The following is a 16324-nucleotide window of genomic DNA, read 5'->3' on the forward strand; positions in this document are numbered from 1 at the left end:
GCTCCAGAACGCCGGTCCGGTGAATTTGGAGGAAGGGGATTGAAGGCCTGAGGCTTCTCCCAGCCCTGAAACCGTAATGTTTCTTTCAGTGACTGTTTTTAACTGCCCTGGTATACTCTGGTGTAATCCACTTTACTCCAGAGCAGAGTTACTCACTTTAAGGAACCAAGGCTCACCTAGCCCTTTTCTGGTTTACCGGGAAAACCGCCTCCCGGCCCCACCCTGGCTCCTCCCTCCACCCACAATGCACCTCTCTGTTCTATCTAGGTGGCTGTTCTGTCACGTGTCATCGACGGAGCGCGCTCCCGCTTGGCGCTTGCGTGGAGAGCGGCCCCCAGCTGTTTTTCTCCGTGGCAGCGGCGACGAGCGGAAGTTCTTGGGAGCGCCAGTTCCGTCTGTGTGTTCGAGTGGACAAAATGGCGAAGATCGCGAAAACCCACGAAGGTAAGCGGTCTTTTCCTTGTTACGTAGGTTCTCCGCTGCCCAACCTGCTAAGACTTTGGCTTCCTAGGTTTTTGCCTCTTCCTGTGGTTCCTTTTCTGGGGGCCCGAGCCCGATCTTCAGGGCCCGCGTCGTCTACTCGGCGCCAGCGGCGCAGGCCACTGCCCCGCGTAATGGCGTCCTACTCGTACACCCCCGACAGGCGCTTTGTTCAGTGTTCGGGAGCTGTTGCTTCAGCGTTGCTTTTCTTCTCTGACCCGGGGGCCTCGTTAAACGGCTCTCTGAGGAAGATTCTTGGGCAAGGGAGCGGGGAAGAGCGCGTGGGAACAAAGTCTTCCTCGCCTCTCGGAACTGCCGTTGGCATAGTTTGTGCATGGGAGAGCCAGAAAAGCACTGAAATACGGCAGCCGCTTTCCGGGCAGCCTTCAGTCGAGTTTAGTCAGACTGAGGCCCATTACTCTTAACCTTGGTTAATCTGCATGACTTCAGGCGTCCAAGATACTTATCTAGGTTTTTTTTTGTTGTTGTTCGAAATGATTTGGGAATAAAATCTGGTAGTTTTTCCCTCCCTGGATCACTTTTAGTATAATATGGGTCGTTTTCTTCCTCTAAAGAAAGCAAAGGTCTTTTTCTTCCCACCGTATTATTGGTGGAAGAGAGAAAGGCACATTAATGGCCAAAGCATTTGAAGTAGTTGGTCGTTTTGTGGAATACAGAGTATGCATTAGGAAAATGTTGGGAATAGGCTGGAGTCCCCCGTCAGGGAGTATCCAGAAATGACAGGAAGTAGGGTCACTGTTGAGAAAAGATGAGGCATGGGAAGTTGGAGCTGCATTCCTTGATTTCTGACTTGGAATCTGAAATTTTCATCAAACACGAGCTTCCAAGAGTCGCTATTTCACACATCGTTTCTAGGTTCCTGGCTCGGGGTTAGTCTGTGAGAGGTAATAAAGACTAAGGCCATCAAGTTTTACAGCCTAGTGGGGAAACAGATATGTATACATCTTCATTATTATATGAGGCAAATGAATGCTTAAAAAAAGTATAAGCAACATGTTCTGGGAACCTGGGTAACGAACGGAGTAATTAATTTATACTTAGGGCTGTTTCATAGAGGAGGTGAGGTGTCCCTGGTCTAAAAGGATCAATCGGTTTTAAATTAGGGGAGGACATTTGAGCCCGAGAGACCATCTTGTACCTAGGCAGTGAGTCGTGAAAGATGTGTTTTGAGTGGTTGGCTGTAGCAGGAAAAGAGAGCGCAAGGAGGGAAAAAGTAGATGCATCTGGAAATGTTGGTTGGGGCTATTAATAATTGTATCACCTATGGGAACTGAAGTCTAGCTTTCTGCAACTTAAGAAACAGGGTAATGAAGTGGCAATAACTTTAATATTTTTATTATTCTTGTTAGGTATTTGGGATTTAAACACTGTTTTAACCCTGAAGTGTTTTTTAGGCATTTCTGTCTTTAGACTATCTCAAACTTTTTGCAAAATAATTAGAAAAAGTAAGGATGTTGGCTATTCTTGTTTATTCAGGAGTAGATTATTTATTTGGGGCATTTTGTGGCTTTGATTACTTGTTTATTGGTATCTTTATCATAAGATACTTTTGGATAGGAAAATCAAAGTTACGATTAGTTTTCCTGCGTTTTAGAAACCCAGTTGAAAGTTTTGGTCTACAGAAGATTGCAATTCATTTACCAAAATTGCTCTCTTATTTGGGATTATGCTTCCTATCAATATGAATTAGCTGAGGCCATAAAGAAAGTATTGGAGCGTTCAGTTTCACATCTGAATACCGTCTGTATACAAGATATTGTCCATCACTTAGGAGTATAATACAGTGGGATGAATGTTAGTGATGAATGTTACATAGTTTCTTGCTCCTTCCTCGTGACATTTTCCTGGAGAACGCTAGTCCTTCAAGGTCCATCTCTGTTTTCACTTGTTAAGCCATCTCTGATAATCTGGAGCAGAATTAGTTTCTTGGTGTTTGTTTTTTGTGCTGCTACTGCAGCACTCTATAAATCATTATTACTTAGAATATTCTATTGTGTTAAGGTTTTCTCTTCCACTTTGAAGTTGTGTACAGAAAGTGTACTTTGGTATCGGCAGTACCTCGTGTGTGATGAGTGCTGAATATTTTATCAACACTATTGAGAGATTAATTTATACCGTAAGTATTAAGGGTGTCACAGAAAGGGGACACAAACTTGAACGATTGGGTAGGTTTGGATACATCTGTTTGGCTAAGATAGGTGGGAAGTAGGGCTTATATTTTGGGAACCTCCTGAGCTCAGAGGAGGAAATGTTAGGTTAGCATCAGATTAGGGAAGGCTTTGGACGCTGAGCTAGGTTTCGCTTTGGCCTTCGGATATCTACAGGATAAAGTGCCCTCCTCATTCTCCCAGGTAACAGATTACTTATGTGATTTAGGAAAGTCATTGGTTGCAGAGTGAAGGATGACCTAAAGGGAGTAAGGGCAACTTTTTAGGTTATTGAAGCAGTTGAGAGGAGGTCTTGAATATGAACCTCAGTGGAGCAACTTTTTTTTTTTTTTGGGCTGTGCTGCTCAACTTGCGGGATCTTAGTTACTGCACCAGGGGTTGAACACGGGCCACGTCAGTAAAAGTGCCGAGTCCTAACCACTGGACTGCCGGAGAACTCCCTGGAGAAACTTTTTACAATGTGTAATAGTTGTTTAATTTTTGTCTTAGAGTTGTCTATCATGTTGCCTTTTTAAATAAAGATTATATAATCTTTTTGTTCTAAATAATGTTGCTGGTAAAGACATTGCTCTGTTGTACCTTATAATTTATTGTTAAATTAATGGCTGCATCAGTACTTTGTAATTGAGTCTTGTGAAGTAAGTAATATTGTCTTCAAACTGCAGTAGGTTATTGTTGTACCTTCCAATGTGGTTCTTTTCACAGACTATTACTTCCCATCATTGAACCAAACTGATAACTTTTTTTTTCTTGTTGTCATGTTCCTTTCAAATATTTCTGTTAAGATCAAGCCTTAACATCCTCTTTAACCAACCCAGTTATTTTTTTATCCTGGGTCAGTGCGGCTTATGCTTTCTAGTGTTGAAATATAAAAAGAGCTGGACTTATTCAAGTCGAATATAATCCCTTTCTGCATGTTAAATTGTGTCAAGTGTATATAGTTATTAATGTGCATAATCTTGCCATTCAGCAGTTCTTCAGCTGTTGGTGATTTTGGCCCATGAGAGAATACACACTTTTCTGTTCGGAAAGGAAAATAGATGGATTATCCAAAAATCCCATATATTGGCTTGTTTTGCCACTATCCCTTGAATGGATTTTGGGGGGCATCACAAGGCTGAAAAAGTTTTCTCCCTTAGTCTCTTGCTTGCAGAATGGCTTGGAATAATCATTTTGTTACTCTGAATCTTCTGAGATTTTTATTTTCTTGTGTCCAGAATAGTTACTGTTTTGGTTTTGTAGATATTCAGGATGAATGTTGCTAGTCAAAATAAAAAGGAAAAGAAATTGCTTAAAGATTTTGAAAAAAATTTTTCCTGTAGAATTATTTAAGAATTAATTTCATTGATATTAGTTAGGAATTAATCATTTAGGAACTGTTATCTGTAGTGTTTAGTAAAATAATTTACCGTTATAGTTAGTTGTCCTAGTGGGGTTTTGTTGAAGGAAAAGATTGAGTGTTGGTATGCAGAATATACTTTGTATTTTTCTGGATGTCTTTTGGAAGTCTCATATTTGAGAAATCCTTGCTCACCACCTGCTTCTGATTGGTGGAGATTAGATGTCACTTACGGGCCAGACTGAAAGGTGTCAGTGAGTGATTAACATCCAAAGGCTGTGTCTGTGTAACACATAATGAACAGTAATTAGAACGTTGCAAATAATACAGATTAAAAATGAGGAATAAAGATGTATCAAGGAGGAGGAAGTGCTGCAAGCTGGACTTAGCAATGTGTGAGACATAGAAGAAAGAAAAGGCACAGAAAGGGAAACCAGTAGAATGGAATTGGTGGGGAGCAGTTAAACAGGTGTATAAGATGTGACCAGTGGTGGTTTATCTCAGAGTTTGATATTTAGGTCTTAGTTTAAAATACAAACAGTAGGTTAGATGTTGCCCATCTTTTAAAAGACCCCTAGTTCCAGCAGTACTGTCTTTTGATGTCAAACTCAGTTCCCAGATAAAACATTTGATGTATTTATGTCAGAAAAATGTCTATAATTTTAAATTTTAAGTTATCACATTTTTTGGATTATAAAAGTAATACAGTAATTTTTAAGTAAATGAAAAATGGAAATTTATTTATTGAATGAATTGAGATTTCAAATGGGCCAGTTCATAAATTTATTCATTAATTCACAATTAATTTTTATCTCCTAGGGAAGGATTTGTTCTCTGATAGTTGAAAATATTCCTAGGATCAGAATTCCTCTCCAAAAAGAGGGGTTTCAATTGAATAATGACATTTATTTTTTGTAGATCATTGGAGCAAATTTAGTTTTTAAAATATATATATTAACATTTAGAAGATTTTACGTTACCATCATTTGCAAGATCAGTAAGGCTGGAAAAGAAAGAAAATGACAAAGAAAAAGAATTGGAACTTTTAAGATTAAAGTTATTACGTAAAAGAACTTAAAAAAACTCTGTTTATGTGTAGCAGAGGACTCCATTTCAGAGAAGAGAGAGCTTTTATTTTCTGTTGCATGGGGTCAGAGGGTGTGGTTTCAAAGGGTTAGAAGAAAGGAGAACCAAGAATGAGGGAAAAGGGAGAAACTTAAAACTACGCTTTTAAAAAATTTTAACTTTTTATTGAAAATTGAAGACATATACAAAAATAGAATAGTAAAATAAACCCCCACGTTGTGCCCATCATCTAATCATCTTGCTTGAACAGTTGTAAAGGCAAGGCCACTTTTGTTTAATCTCTTCACTGGCCTTTTCCACCTTTCCCATTATTTTGAAGCAAATCCAAGATGTATCATTTTATCCATACATTTTTCAGTGTGTATCTCTAAAATGTAACAACTTTAAAAAATACCATTGTTGGGAGTTCCCTGGTGGTCTAGTGGTTAAAATTCTGTGCTTTCACTGCCGTGGCCCGGGTTCAGTCTCTGGTCGGGGAACTGAGATCCCACAAGCTGTGTGGCGTGGCCAAATAAGAAAAAAAAAAAAACATTATTGCACCTAAAATTAATATAATAAAATATCCATCAGTGTTGGGAATCAAGTTCCAAATAAAGTTCATACATTGTGATTAGTCTTAAAATCTTTGTTCCTCCATCTCTTTTTCTTGCCATTAATTTGTTGCAGTATCTTTGTCCTGTAGAGTTTCCCACAGTCTAGAGGGAAAAGAGAAGATGGCAATAAAAACACAACTTTCTCTTAGACTCTCCCACCACTACTGCTGCAGTCAAGGTGTCAGTAGGCCCACAAGCAAGGGAAGCTCCAAGAATATTATTGGGTTTTGAAGTGAGCACAGTTCTGAAATCATACTTCAGGTTTAGGTTGGACTAGCCATGGCAAGGAGCTCTAACAAAGGACTTGGAAACTCAGGTGCCCGTCCCACTATAATTTTAATGGCAATGAATATAATCTCAAAATTTTCTAATAAGCTTAACTGCTACCTGAAATAGTTTTTTGTGTGTGTGTCATTTTTTTTTTTTTTTTGGACTCCCAGTGATAAGACATGCCTTAAAATACGAATACCAACTTAAGAAAAACCCCGTTTTGACCCCGGTCAAAACCCCTTGACCGTTTACCCTCAAGGATCCTCCTTTAGTGAGGCTCTTTCAGGCTCTTTGGTAAATACAAGTCTAATACTTAACTAGTACTTTGATTTCTTGTCTAAGGCTTTTTTTTTTAACCACTTGCAACTCTGGGTATTTGAAGGACTATGCATAATTTTAATTTTAGGATTCCAAATCTGCTGTCAAGATAAGGAATCCCTGCTTTCTTTTTAAGTGTTCAGCATTAGTAACCAGGAGTCCTACTATAGAAGCCTCCTTCCCCCTCAGTAGACTTTACTGAAGATGGGGGGTAGGGTTGGGTGGAGAACAGAAGAAGTGAGGCTTTCATTCAGATAATCAGATAACTTAGAAATCCGTATTAGATGTTTCTACCTTCTGTTACCCTTTCTTTAACACCATAAAACTGTGGAATTTTATAATTTCACTTACCCCAGCTTTTCTTCATTTTACTTGTTCTCTTAATTCCTCTTCTCCATTTCATTTCTCAGAATTCTTCTGTTGTACAGAATAATTCAGTTCTCCTCTGTCCTTAAACTTGCTTAAGTAAACCAAGAGTTTGTGATAAAATGAAACAAATACTTGTTATAAGACCCGGCAATCCTGCTCGTAGGTATTTACCCAAGTGGTATTAAAACCTGTGTTCACACAAAAACCTGTACACTGATGTTTACAGCAGCCTCTACAAACTCAAACAACTTGAATGCCCCATAGAGAATGGGTAAACACACTGTAGTACAATGGAATGCTACTTGGTAATAAAAAATCACAAACTTGATGTGCACAACATGAAGACTGGAATGGGTTTGGGTGGATTAGAGTGCCAGCTCTTGGCAATCATATGTGTGGCCACTAGGAGGTCCTAGTCTGTGGTGTCTAGCAGACTGTTCATTTTTTTTATTTTCACATCTGAATGTCTTGAATTACAGAGATGCTAAATTGGAAAGGGATTAGGTGGGAACAGATTAGCATAAACATTTCCTTCTTTGTTTGCCTCCTCAAGTCTTTTATTAAAAAAATTTTTTTTTTCCTTTGGCTGTGTTGGGTCTTCTTGCTTTGTGCGGGCTTTCTCTAGTTGCAGCGAGTGGGGGCTGCTCTTCGTTGTGGTGGCTTCTCCTCTTTGTTGTGGAGCACGGGCTCTAGGCACTCGAGCTTCAGTAGTTGTGGCACTTGGGTTCAGTAGTTGTGGCTTGCAGGCTTTAGAGTGCAGGCTCAGTAGTTGTGGCGCACGGGCTTAGTTGCTCCGTGGCATGTGGGATCTTCCCGGACCAGGGCTCGAACCCGTGTCCCTTGCACTGGCAGGGGGATTCTTAACCACTGTGCCACCAGGGAAGTCCAAGTTTTTTGTTTAATATCTTAGACCTCTGGTTATTCTTTTGAATATATTCCACCTCATTTTTTTTTCATACTTGGTATCAAGTCTTATGCGTTCATCGTTTGCTGTCAGAAATTATCTATTTGATTATTTTTAGTTCGTATTTTAAGAAAGTACAGGAATACCTGCATATCAGTAGCTGTAATTTAGTGTTAGCTTTGAAAGTAAGGAGTTAAAGACAACTTTTTTCTCTTTCCCAGTTTTTTATAAACCCTTGCTGGGAGAAAAATTAGAAAATTTACTTTTTTTTTTTTTTTTGCGGCACGCGGGCCTCTCACTGCTGGGGCCCCTCCCGCCGCGGAGCACAGGCTCCGGACTCACAGGCTCAGCGGCCATGGCTCATGGGCCCAGCCGCTCCGTGGCATGTGGGACCCTCCCGGACCGGGGCACGAACCCATGTCCCCTGCATGAGCAGGCGGACTCTCAACCACTGCGCCACCAAGGAAGCCCAGAAAAATTACTTTTAATGACTTCTACAGATTGAAAGTTACATTTTTATTATGAAATATAATACAGAGAAGTGTAGGAAAAAATGTTATGAACATAGTATAACCCATTGCCCAGCTTTACCAATTCTTAATATTTTGCTGTATTCCACAAATTTTAATTTATTTTGGAAACAAAACAAAGTTACCTTATTTATGAACATATTGATACATTTGTTTGCTCATAAATATTTGATTGTATTATGTTTGGTATTTTGGCACAAGTTTTATTAAGAAATAATTACAGGGTTTTCTAGTTTTTAATTCTGTCACTTGTATAACTGCTGAGTTTTGTGGAATCTATTGTAATTTTGTGGATAACACGATTTTTGTAAATGTGCTGCAGTTTACAATGCAAAACAAAATCCACTAGCTTTTTGGACTTTAATCCATACAGATAAAGATACAGAAATAGTAACTGGTTGAACTGTATACATAACCTGTTGAAATTTAGTAATGAACCTCGCCCTCAGAATTTAACCATGAACAGCTGCCTAGCCCCATTTGATTCAATAAGTATCCAGTCACAGTTCATACAGGCTTTATACAAATGCTAATTCAATATTTGTGTACCTTTGTAAGAAAACTGTTGCTAATCAGTAAGGACATAAAATCAGTAGGTAAAATTCAGTAGATGAAAGTAGTTCTGAATAAATATATTATCCAAAAAAGGATAATAGCTATTGAAAACTTATAATGGAAAAGTTCTTTAGAAGGAAAATAAAACTGTGATGTGTTGGTGGGGCAGCACACTGCACAATGATAGGTGTGGTGTGATGCAATTTTTATGAAACAGTTCCCCTTCCTGGTTTTTTAGTTGTATGTGACCTAGAAGAAAGTATAAAATTGGTGATTCTGGTGAGAGTGGGCTGGGGCTGGAAATGGAGGGATGATGGGCTAGGTATGAGTTTCCTGGGGCGTTTATTAATAATGTGGAAGCCTGGGCTCATACATTGGAGGTTCTGATTTAGTGTGTCTGAGGCTTAGGAGTCTGTCCTTGTAACAGGTGCCCCAGGTGATTTCGATGTAAGTGGTCAGTAGACCACACTGATGCTGTAGAGGGGAGATGGCATACTATTTGGCTGGCCTGATTGACCCGTTTATGTTTCTTGCCTGGATCCTGATGGCGGTAGCGTTTGTGGTTCTTAAAAAGAACCTATTTACTTAAAAGTGATACATGTACCTACTGGTTGGAAAAAAAAAAAAAAAGCCTCAAACATTGCTGAAATGGAAATGCTCAAAAAAGGAAAAAATGAAGGGTAGATCTCCGCTCACCCTTTAGCCAATCTACTAATCTCTGAGAGGTTTCCTTGTATTATACCAGGGGAAAAAGTGTTCCTAGGGGGTGAGGGAAGGGAGCAAATGCGGGTTAAAACTTACATATATATATATATATATATGTATAAATACTTAAAACAGAAGCAACAGTAGAGAGAATAGTAAAATGAATCAGCCAGCTCAAGTGAGGATATTTCTGTTTGTGATTAATCGTGGTGGAGGCCCCTGGCTGCCTGTGCTGCTGTAACAGTTTTGAGGGGAGAAATGCAGGAAAAATGCGTGGTGCTGGCGGTGCTGTGACACAGTATAAAAATTTTGAGATGTGTTTACAGACTGGGACTGCTAATTTCAGTGTTAACCCTATTGCATTATATTGAGTTTCTGAGACTTGCTCCCACAAGCTGTGCCTCAGACTAGATAATGTTATTACATTTTCTACTTTAAACCACACCCCATCTTGAGGAACTAGAGAAGGTTTTCTCCCTTAGCTGGGGGAGGGGGTTGGGCATTTGTGCCACTTGAATTTTTTCCTTTTGGTCCTTGCAAACTAGTAAATGAGCTTTTAAAAGCTTTTTAAATGACTTAATTCAGTTGAAGGTAATGAGCTAGCACAAGCTAGCACAAATTGAAACATCTATTTGTTAGGCCACAGATCACTGGCAGTAGAAACTCTTTTTCTTTACACATGTATATGTTATTCATATTATTAAAATGAAACGTTAGTTTGTAATTTAAAGTTATCTGTTGTCTGGAAAGACTTAAAAAAAGGTTGGAAGACTAGTCAGTATTCAAAGGAGACTGAAGAGACATGACAACTAAATGCAATGTGTGGTTCTTGATAGGATCACGGATCAAAGAAGGGACCATCTATGAAGGATGTTACTAGGACCATTGGGGAGATATGAAACTGGATTGTATTTTAGATGATGTCATATCTAGGTTTAATTTCTTGAGCATGTTAATACTGTTGTGGTTATGTAGGAGAATGTTCTAGATCTGGAAATACATGCTGAAATATTAGGGGTTTTAAATGGTTTAGAAAAGTTGCATGTACACACGTATTTGTTTTATGTCTTACATACATAAACAGTTGATGAATGTAAGTGAAGGGTGTGGGTGTTCATTGTACTGCTTTAATTTTTTTCAGTCTTGAAAAATTAAAAAAGCAGTTGAAAAGAGTTGATACTTCATTCACCACATTTGCATCTTTTTTTTGGCTGCTTTGGGTCTTCATTGCTGTGCATGGGCTTTCTCTAGTTGGGGCGAGCGGGGCTTATTCTTTGTTGCAGTGCGCAGGCTTCTCGTTGGGGTGGCTTCTCGTTGCAGCAGCTTCTCGTTGCAGCACATGGGCTCTAGGCGTGTGGGCTTCAGTAGTTGTAGCACATGGGCTCAGTAGTTGTGGCTCCCGGGCTCCAGAGCTCAGGCTCAGCAGTCGTGGCTCATGGGCTTAGTTGCTCCACGGCATGTGGGATCTTCCCAGACCAGGGGTCGAACCCGTGTCCCCTACATTGCAGGCGGATTCTTAACCACTGCGCCACCAGGGAAGTCAACCATGTGCATCTTCTGAATGTCAGACCTATGGCTAGACATGGTGTTTGGGGAGTGAGACATGGCAAGAGTTAATTCATTCATTGAATGCTTAAGTGTTTCATGCTCATGATGTCCTTCAGTCCTTAAAACAAAACTTTATGTTGTAGGAAACTGAGATACATAGGTTAAATAACGTATGAATTAGCAGAGAAAGAGCCTTTGAAGGCATACATTTTGAGTCTAAAGCTCAGACTCTTAATCATAAATCTAATGTGATGGTGGTTGCAGCCAAACTGTGTAGGGCTCTGTATTACGTGTTTAAGAATTTAGATTTTATCCTTTATTGTTTTGCTGTTGAAGATGTTTAGGACATCACCTAGGAGCTTGTTAGGAATGCAGAAACTTGGGTCTGATATGATACAGGCCTACTGCATTCTAACAAAATCAGAACGTGTAGATGATTTGTTGCCCATTTAGGTTTGCGAACCACTCTCCACAGTACTGTTTTTACCTTTCTGGTAGTGTTGAGTTTAAATAATCTTGAGTGTTGTACTTGGTCCCTTAATCAACATTAACAGTATTATTTTTTCAAGCAGGAAAAGCTTAGAATTCAGCGGTAGTATAATGAACTTTGGTAACCCATTCTTAAGGTGAGAGTAACTTGTAGTTGGTGAAGTAGTAAGCATCTCCTCTGTGTGCATAAGTATTGTCTGTTGGGTGGAGATGTATTAAATTTATTAAAAATCAATACTTTGTATAGTTACTCTAACCCCTTATGGAATGATTATAACCCCTTATGGAATGATTATTTTGAAGTTTCTGTGTTTAGAAGAGTTTTTGATAATACTCAGAAAAATGCATTGTGTTGAGTGCTCTTTGGAAAATGAGATTAAGAAGATTTTATTAATTTTGTTATAGATATTGAAGCACAGATTCGAGAAATTCAAGGAAAGAAGGCAGCTCTTGATGAAGCTCAAGGAGTGGGCCTTGATTCTACAGGTTATTATGACCAGGAAATTTATGGTGGAAGTGACAGCAGGTTTGCTGGATACGTGACATCTATTGCTGCAACTGAACTTGAAGATGTAAGTTACAAAGTATATAAACAGTCCAAGCATTATTTTGAAGGAGAGCAAGAAATATAAAGGAATCTTCCGTTTTGAGTTATCTGGTTTAATCTGGGGAGACATCTTGGAGATTGGGAGATCTTCCTTTGGGAGGATAAAACTGTCGAAAGCGTCCTTCTCTTCTAAGAAACTTCTGGAAGTGCTCAGTTCTGAATCTTTATGTTAAAACTAGTTTGTTTATCCAGCAAAGCACCCGGAAATCATTAACCATTGTAAAGTAAATCCTTATTGTTACCTACTGAGCTCTATCTAGAGTAGCCCAGTGAGAAGTGACTTCATTTTAAACAGCCGTCTGTGCTTGTGACTTTTGATTTCTGACTTGTTTCCAAAAAACTTGGTGCTGTTTTTTCCCCCCTTGACATCTTAACATGAGTGGACTCTTTCTTGTTACTCATATTAATGGGCTTTTCATGCCTAGTTTAGTTACTCTGAAGGGGGACTGCCTCTCATTTTGAAATACATCTCTTAAAGTGTTTTCATATATTCCACATAGCTTATACTTTGTCACACCATTTTCAAACATCCAAATTTGGTGAAATAGCTGATCATTTTCGTGTGGTTCAGTAATCTATGTACATAGATTATGAAACTTGTTATTTTTATGAAATTCAAGCCATATTTAATTTTATGGTTAGAACTTTTTTTTTTAAGAAAAATTTTAAAGTTCCAAAGGCAAAATTTCTAGAAGCTGATCAGTCTTATATTTGCATTATCGTACCTTAATGGTAAGAGGCAGTGATGGCTCTGTGTTCTAGACGCTGAGCAGGAAGTTGTCATTTCATTTTTGAATAAAATTAATGAGGTGTTAAGATCTTCTTGAGATCCATCCATTGTTGCACTTCTTACCTTAGTAAAATAATAATATAACATTGTTCTGTTTAAACGTACTATTAGGGAAATAAATACATTTACAATTAATTACATTTTACTTGTTTCTGTGGTTAAATCATGTTTTTTAAAAAAGAGTTAAAAAGACAAGGAAACTGGAGAGTTCTAAATAAGCTGTATTTTCCAAATTTGAAAACAAATTTCATCATGTGCTCTGTGAGAAGATGAAATGCTCAGGTTTTTCAAGTCCATACCTACTTTATTTACAGAAAGGATTCCTTGTTTAGTATTTTTAAAAGAATATAGAGAACTAAATTTCTTTATTAACACTTTGAGTTGAAAAAAAAACCTAAGTGTTAACAAGTTTCATCACGTTGTCTTTTGATTTCATATTGAATCTTTGTGTGTTCTTTCTAGTTTTTAAGTTCTGACGTTTTTGTTTGTGGCTTTCTGGGGGCATTCGTTGCAGGATGACGATGACTACTCATCATCTACAAGTTTGCTTGGTCAGAAGAAGCCAGGATATCATGCCCCTGTGGCATTGCTTAATGATATACCACAGTCAACAGAACAGGTGACTTTTTTTTCTTTTTTAAGTTAAAACCAAAGTTTATTCAGCTAAAGAAAACTGAACGTCTCAATTCCAATGGAAAGTCACATATTTTAGGAATCAAGTTATTACAGTGTCTGAGGAGAGTTGATTTGGGAGAATTAGAAATAGTAGTTTATTTCAAAAAGGTGATCATTTCATGAAGGATTGAACTATGGAAATTGTCTCATTTCCATATGCCTTATTTTTTCACATTAGCATTTATCTGAAAAATGATACATAATATTAGGTATTTATTAAACATTTTTACATGTTTTATAATGTTCTGACTTTTGTTTGTGACATTCTCTTTGGTTATTTAATAAGTGAGTGTTAAGTGAGACATACCTCTTTTCAGTATGATCCATTTGCTGAGCACCGACCTCCGAAGATTGCAGATCGGGAAGATGAATACAAAAAGCACAGGCGGACCATGATAATTTCCCCAGAGCGTCTTGATCCTTTTGCAGATGGTAATTCTTTCCCACTTTTCTATAAGTATTCAGAAATTTATTTGTGTTAAGTTGTCTTTAGCCCTTTGATTTTTTTTGGCATGCTTATGAATTTGCTTTTCTTTTTAAAAATCCCCCTTATAGATTTGTATAGATTTGGTTGAAGTCACAGATGCCATATTCTTCATCTTTATAATGCCAGTTTTCTTTCCAGGTAGAAGGACAAGAAACTAATGAGCCAATGCCATAGAAACGCAAAGGGTTAAAGGTTTTTCTTTTACTTTTGTTTTGGGTACGCTTTCTTTACTTTGAACAAATGTGTTTTTCTGCTCAAAATACTTTCAAATTATTGAAAGTTTTCATTCCAAGTCTTAGATTTTTAGGATTGTTACTTTTGAGAAACTGTTTCCACATTAGAGCTCCCCCATATTGCTCTAAATATAGTTTAGTAAATGCACCTACTTTGCTCTAAGCATACTTAAAGTTAAAACAAAAGTATGTATACAAAGACTTTGATATTTTTAATAGTTGGAGTCTGTTTTGCTAATTTTAGTGCGTAGGTCAGCACAAGGGGCATAGTGAGCCTGATGGAAGCTTTCCTCAGGTGAGTGAGTTTCAAGATCAAAGTTAGGTGCCTGTTTCTTAAAATTAGATTCTGCTGCAGGTTTACAAATTAGACTTTCAGCCTGCATGAATTAGTAGGGATATTCTTTTTTTTACTTGCATAATTGTAATTGATTTAAACATGTATGTCAGAATTCACAGGCCCATACTAACTGTCCTTAATTTCTTTCCTACAGCAGTACTGCTATATGCCAGTCCTGTCTGCATTCTTAAGGGTGCAGTTCAACACATCCTCTCTAGATTATGGTGAAAAAGTATTCCAAAGGAAGTCTTATCAGAGATAGTGTCAGAAAGAATGACACTACCAATTGGGCATGATCTTCAGCATAGGAAATGTCTTAGACCTTTATTAGTTTTTCCTAAATTGTGATGCTATACTACTTGTATAGCTAATTATCACATTTCTAAAACGTAGTGTGCCTCTGTGAATCTTGTTATATATTGTTTGGGCTTCTTTAAGATATTTTGAAGTTTGGAAAGCAAATACTGAAACTTTAACCAAGAGACTAACACATCTCTTTGTACACCACTTTTTTTCTGTATGCATCATAATAACTGGTAGAAGTAATATATTTCAAGTAATATGTTTCCAGTTGTTATTTATACTTTCTAAGAAAATAAAAATATGTTTCTGGGTCAACAAAAAGTAAAAATCATGAAGCCCTTTTTAGTAACATGACATCAGAATAAGATTAGAGGTATATTTTTAAAAATCAGATTTTCTAAACTATAACTGTTTTAGAACATTGTATGAAGAACTTATCTAGTCATAGTTACTTGTAGTCAGGATTTTAACAGCTTGCAACAGGTAATGTTTTGAATATAAATATCTTTCCAAAGTGTTACTAATGGTAAAGAGATAATTTTCTAGGCTTCTATTCTGCTGCTTGAAGTCAGAACTGCTGATGGAGACAAAGGCACGAAAGTGTACGTATTCCGGATTAGCAACCCAGGAACCCATCACTTCTGAAGACTCTAAACTGTGCTGTCATTTTGTTTTTATATGCATTAAAATATTTGTTTTAAACTGCTGTAGATATGTTTGTGTTCAAACAGGTTAAATTGATCAGCAAACTCAATAAAAAGTAAGATGTGTAATTATTAAAGTTTTCCATCAAAAAATAAATTAAATGATTATGGAATAATGTAATATTAGAGCAGGGCAGATAAATCAGTTGAACCTAATTATCTTTTATTTATTGTACTCTTGTCCTGTTGCTGTTCTTTTCTGCAGGAGGGAAGACCCCTGATCCTAAAATGAATGCTAGGACTTACATGGATGTAATGCGAGAACAACATTTAACTAAAGAAGAGGTCTGTGAACCTGCTTTTTATTTTAATGGTGTTGAAAGAATGTAAAGAAAGTTGAGATTAAGAGACTTTCATGTTTCCTTTTTATTTGCTGCACAAGTAATATTTTAACATTATTAATAAAAATTAAGTTGAGAAAGAACCTTATTCAAAATTCTAACACCTCCCAAATTAAGCTTTTCATATTTCTATACTATCCTTTTCTAGTGCCTGGCCCCTTGGCCACATGTATATGCATATATATCTTACAGTGGATATATCTGGGGGTGGATTGATGGTGTGTGCCTGAAGTCAGTGTGTAAGGGAAAAGTCAAAGAGTAAAATCATTTTTTGAAAAGCCTCTAATTCTTCCATAAAATTTAGTTTGAATATGGGCGGAGAATTCTAACGAATTCCTGCTGGCCTGCAGAGATTGCGGTGTTTTGTTTTAATAGTTAATTTTCATAACTTTATTATAAATATATAATAGATTTGTTTGTTGGATGAATTAAATGCGGTAATGGAACCCTACTTTAAAATCATAGGCTAAAT

At 37.5% G+C, this 16324-nt stretch overlaps 1 protein-coding gene across 6 annotated transcripts in view; it reads left to right on the plus strand.

Moving 5' to 3' along the window:
• Positions 1-267: 267 nt before the first annotated feature.
• SF3B1 (splicing factor 3b subunit 1) overlaps positions 268-16324 on the plus strand; it is a 35826-nt gene continuing 19769 nt past the window's right edge. For 2 of the 6 annotated variants that reach the window (XR_003793841.1, XR_003793842.1), the window contains exons 1-5: positions 377-444; positions 11781-11947; positions 13287-13391; positions 13765-13879; positions 15717-15796. Coding sequence is in view for 2 of the 6 variants with exons in the window: in XM_029224654.1 (XP_029080487.1) it covers positions 417-444; positions 11781-11947; positions 13287-13391; positions 13765-13879; positions 15717-15796 (495 nt within the window). In the remaining 4 variants the exon portion in view is untranslated. Of the gene's footprint in view, positions 445-11780; positions 11948-13286; positions 13392-13764; positions 13880-14001; positions 15797-16324 lie in introns of those variants that run through there. The other 4 variants (XR_003793844.1, XR_003793843.1, XM_029224654.1 and 1 more) reach the window with 4 other exon arrangements.

This window comes from Monodon monoceros, unplaced genomic scaffold (genome assembly GCF_005190385.1).
Source record: "Monodon monoceros isolate NGI ecotype Baffin Bay Population unplaced genomic scaffold, NGI_Narwhal_1 Super_Scaffold_16, whole genome shotgun sequence".
NCBI classification, from domain to species: Eukaryota; Metazoa; Chordata; class Mammalia; order Artiodactyla; family Monodontidae; genus Monodon; species Monodon monoceros.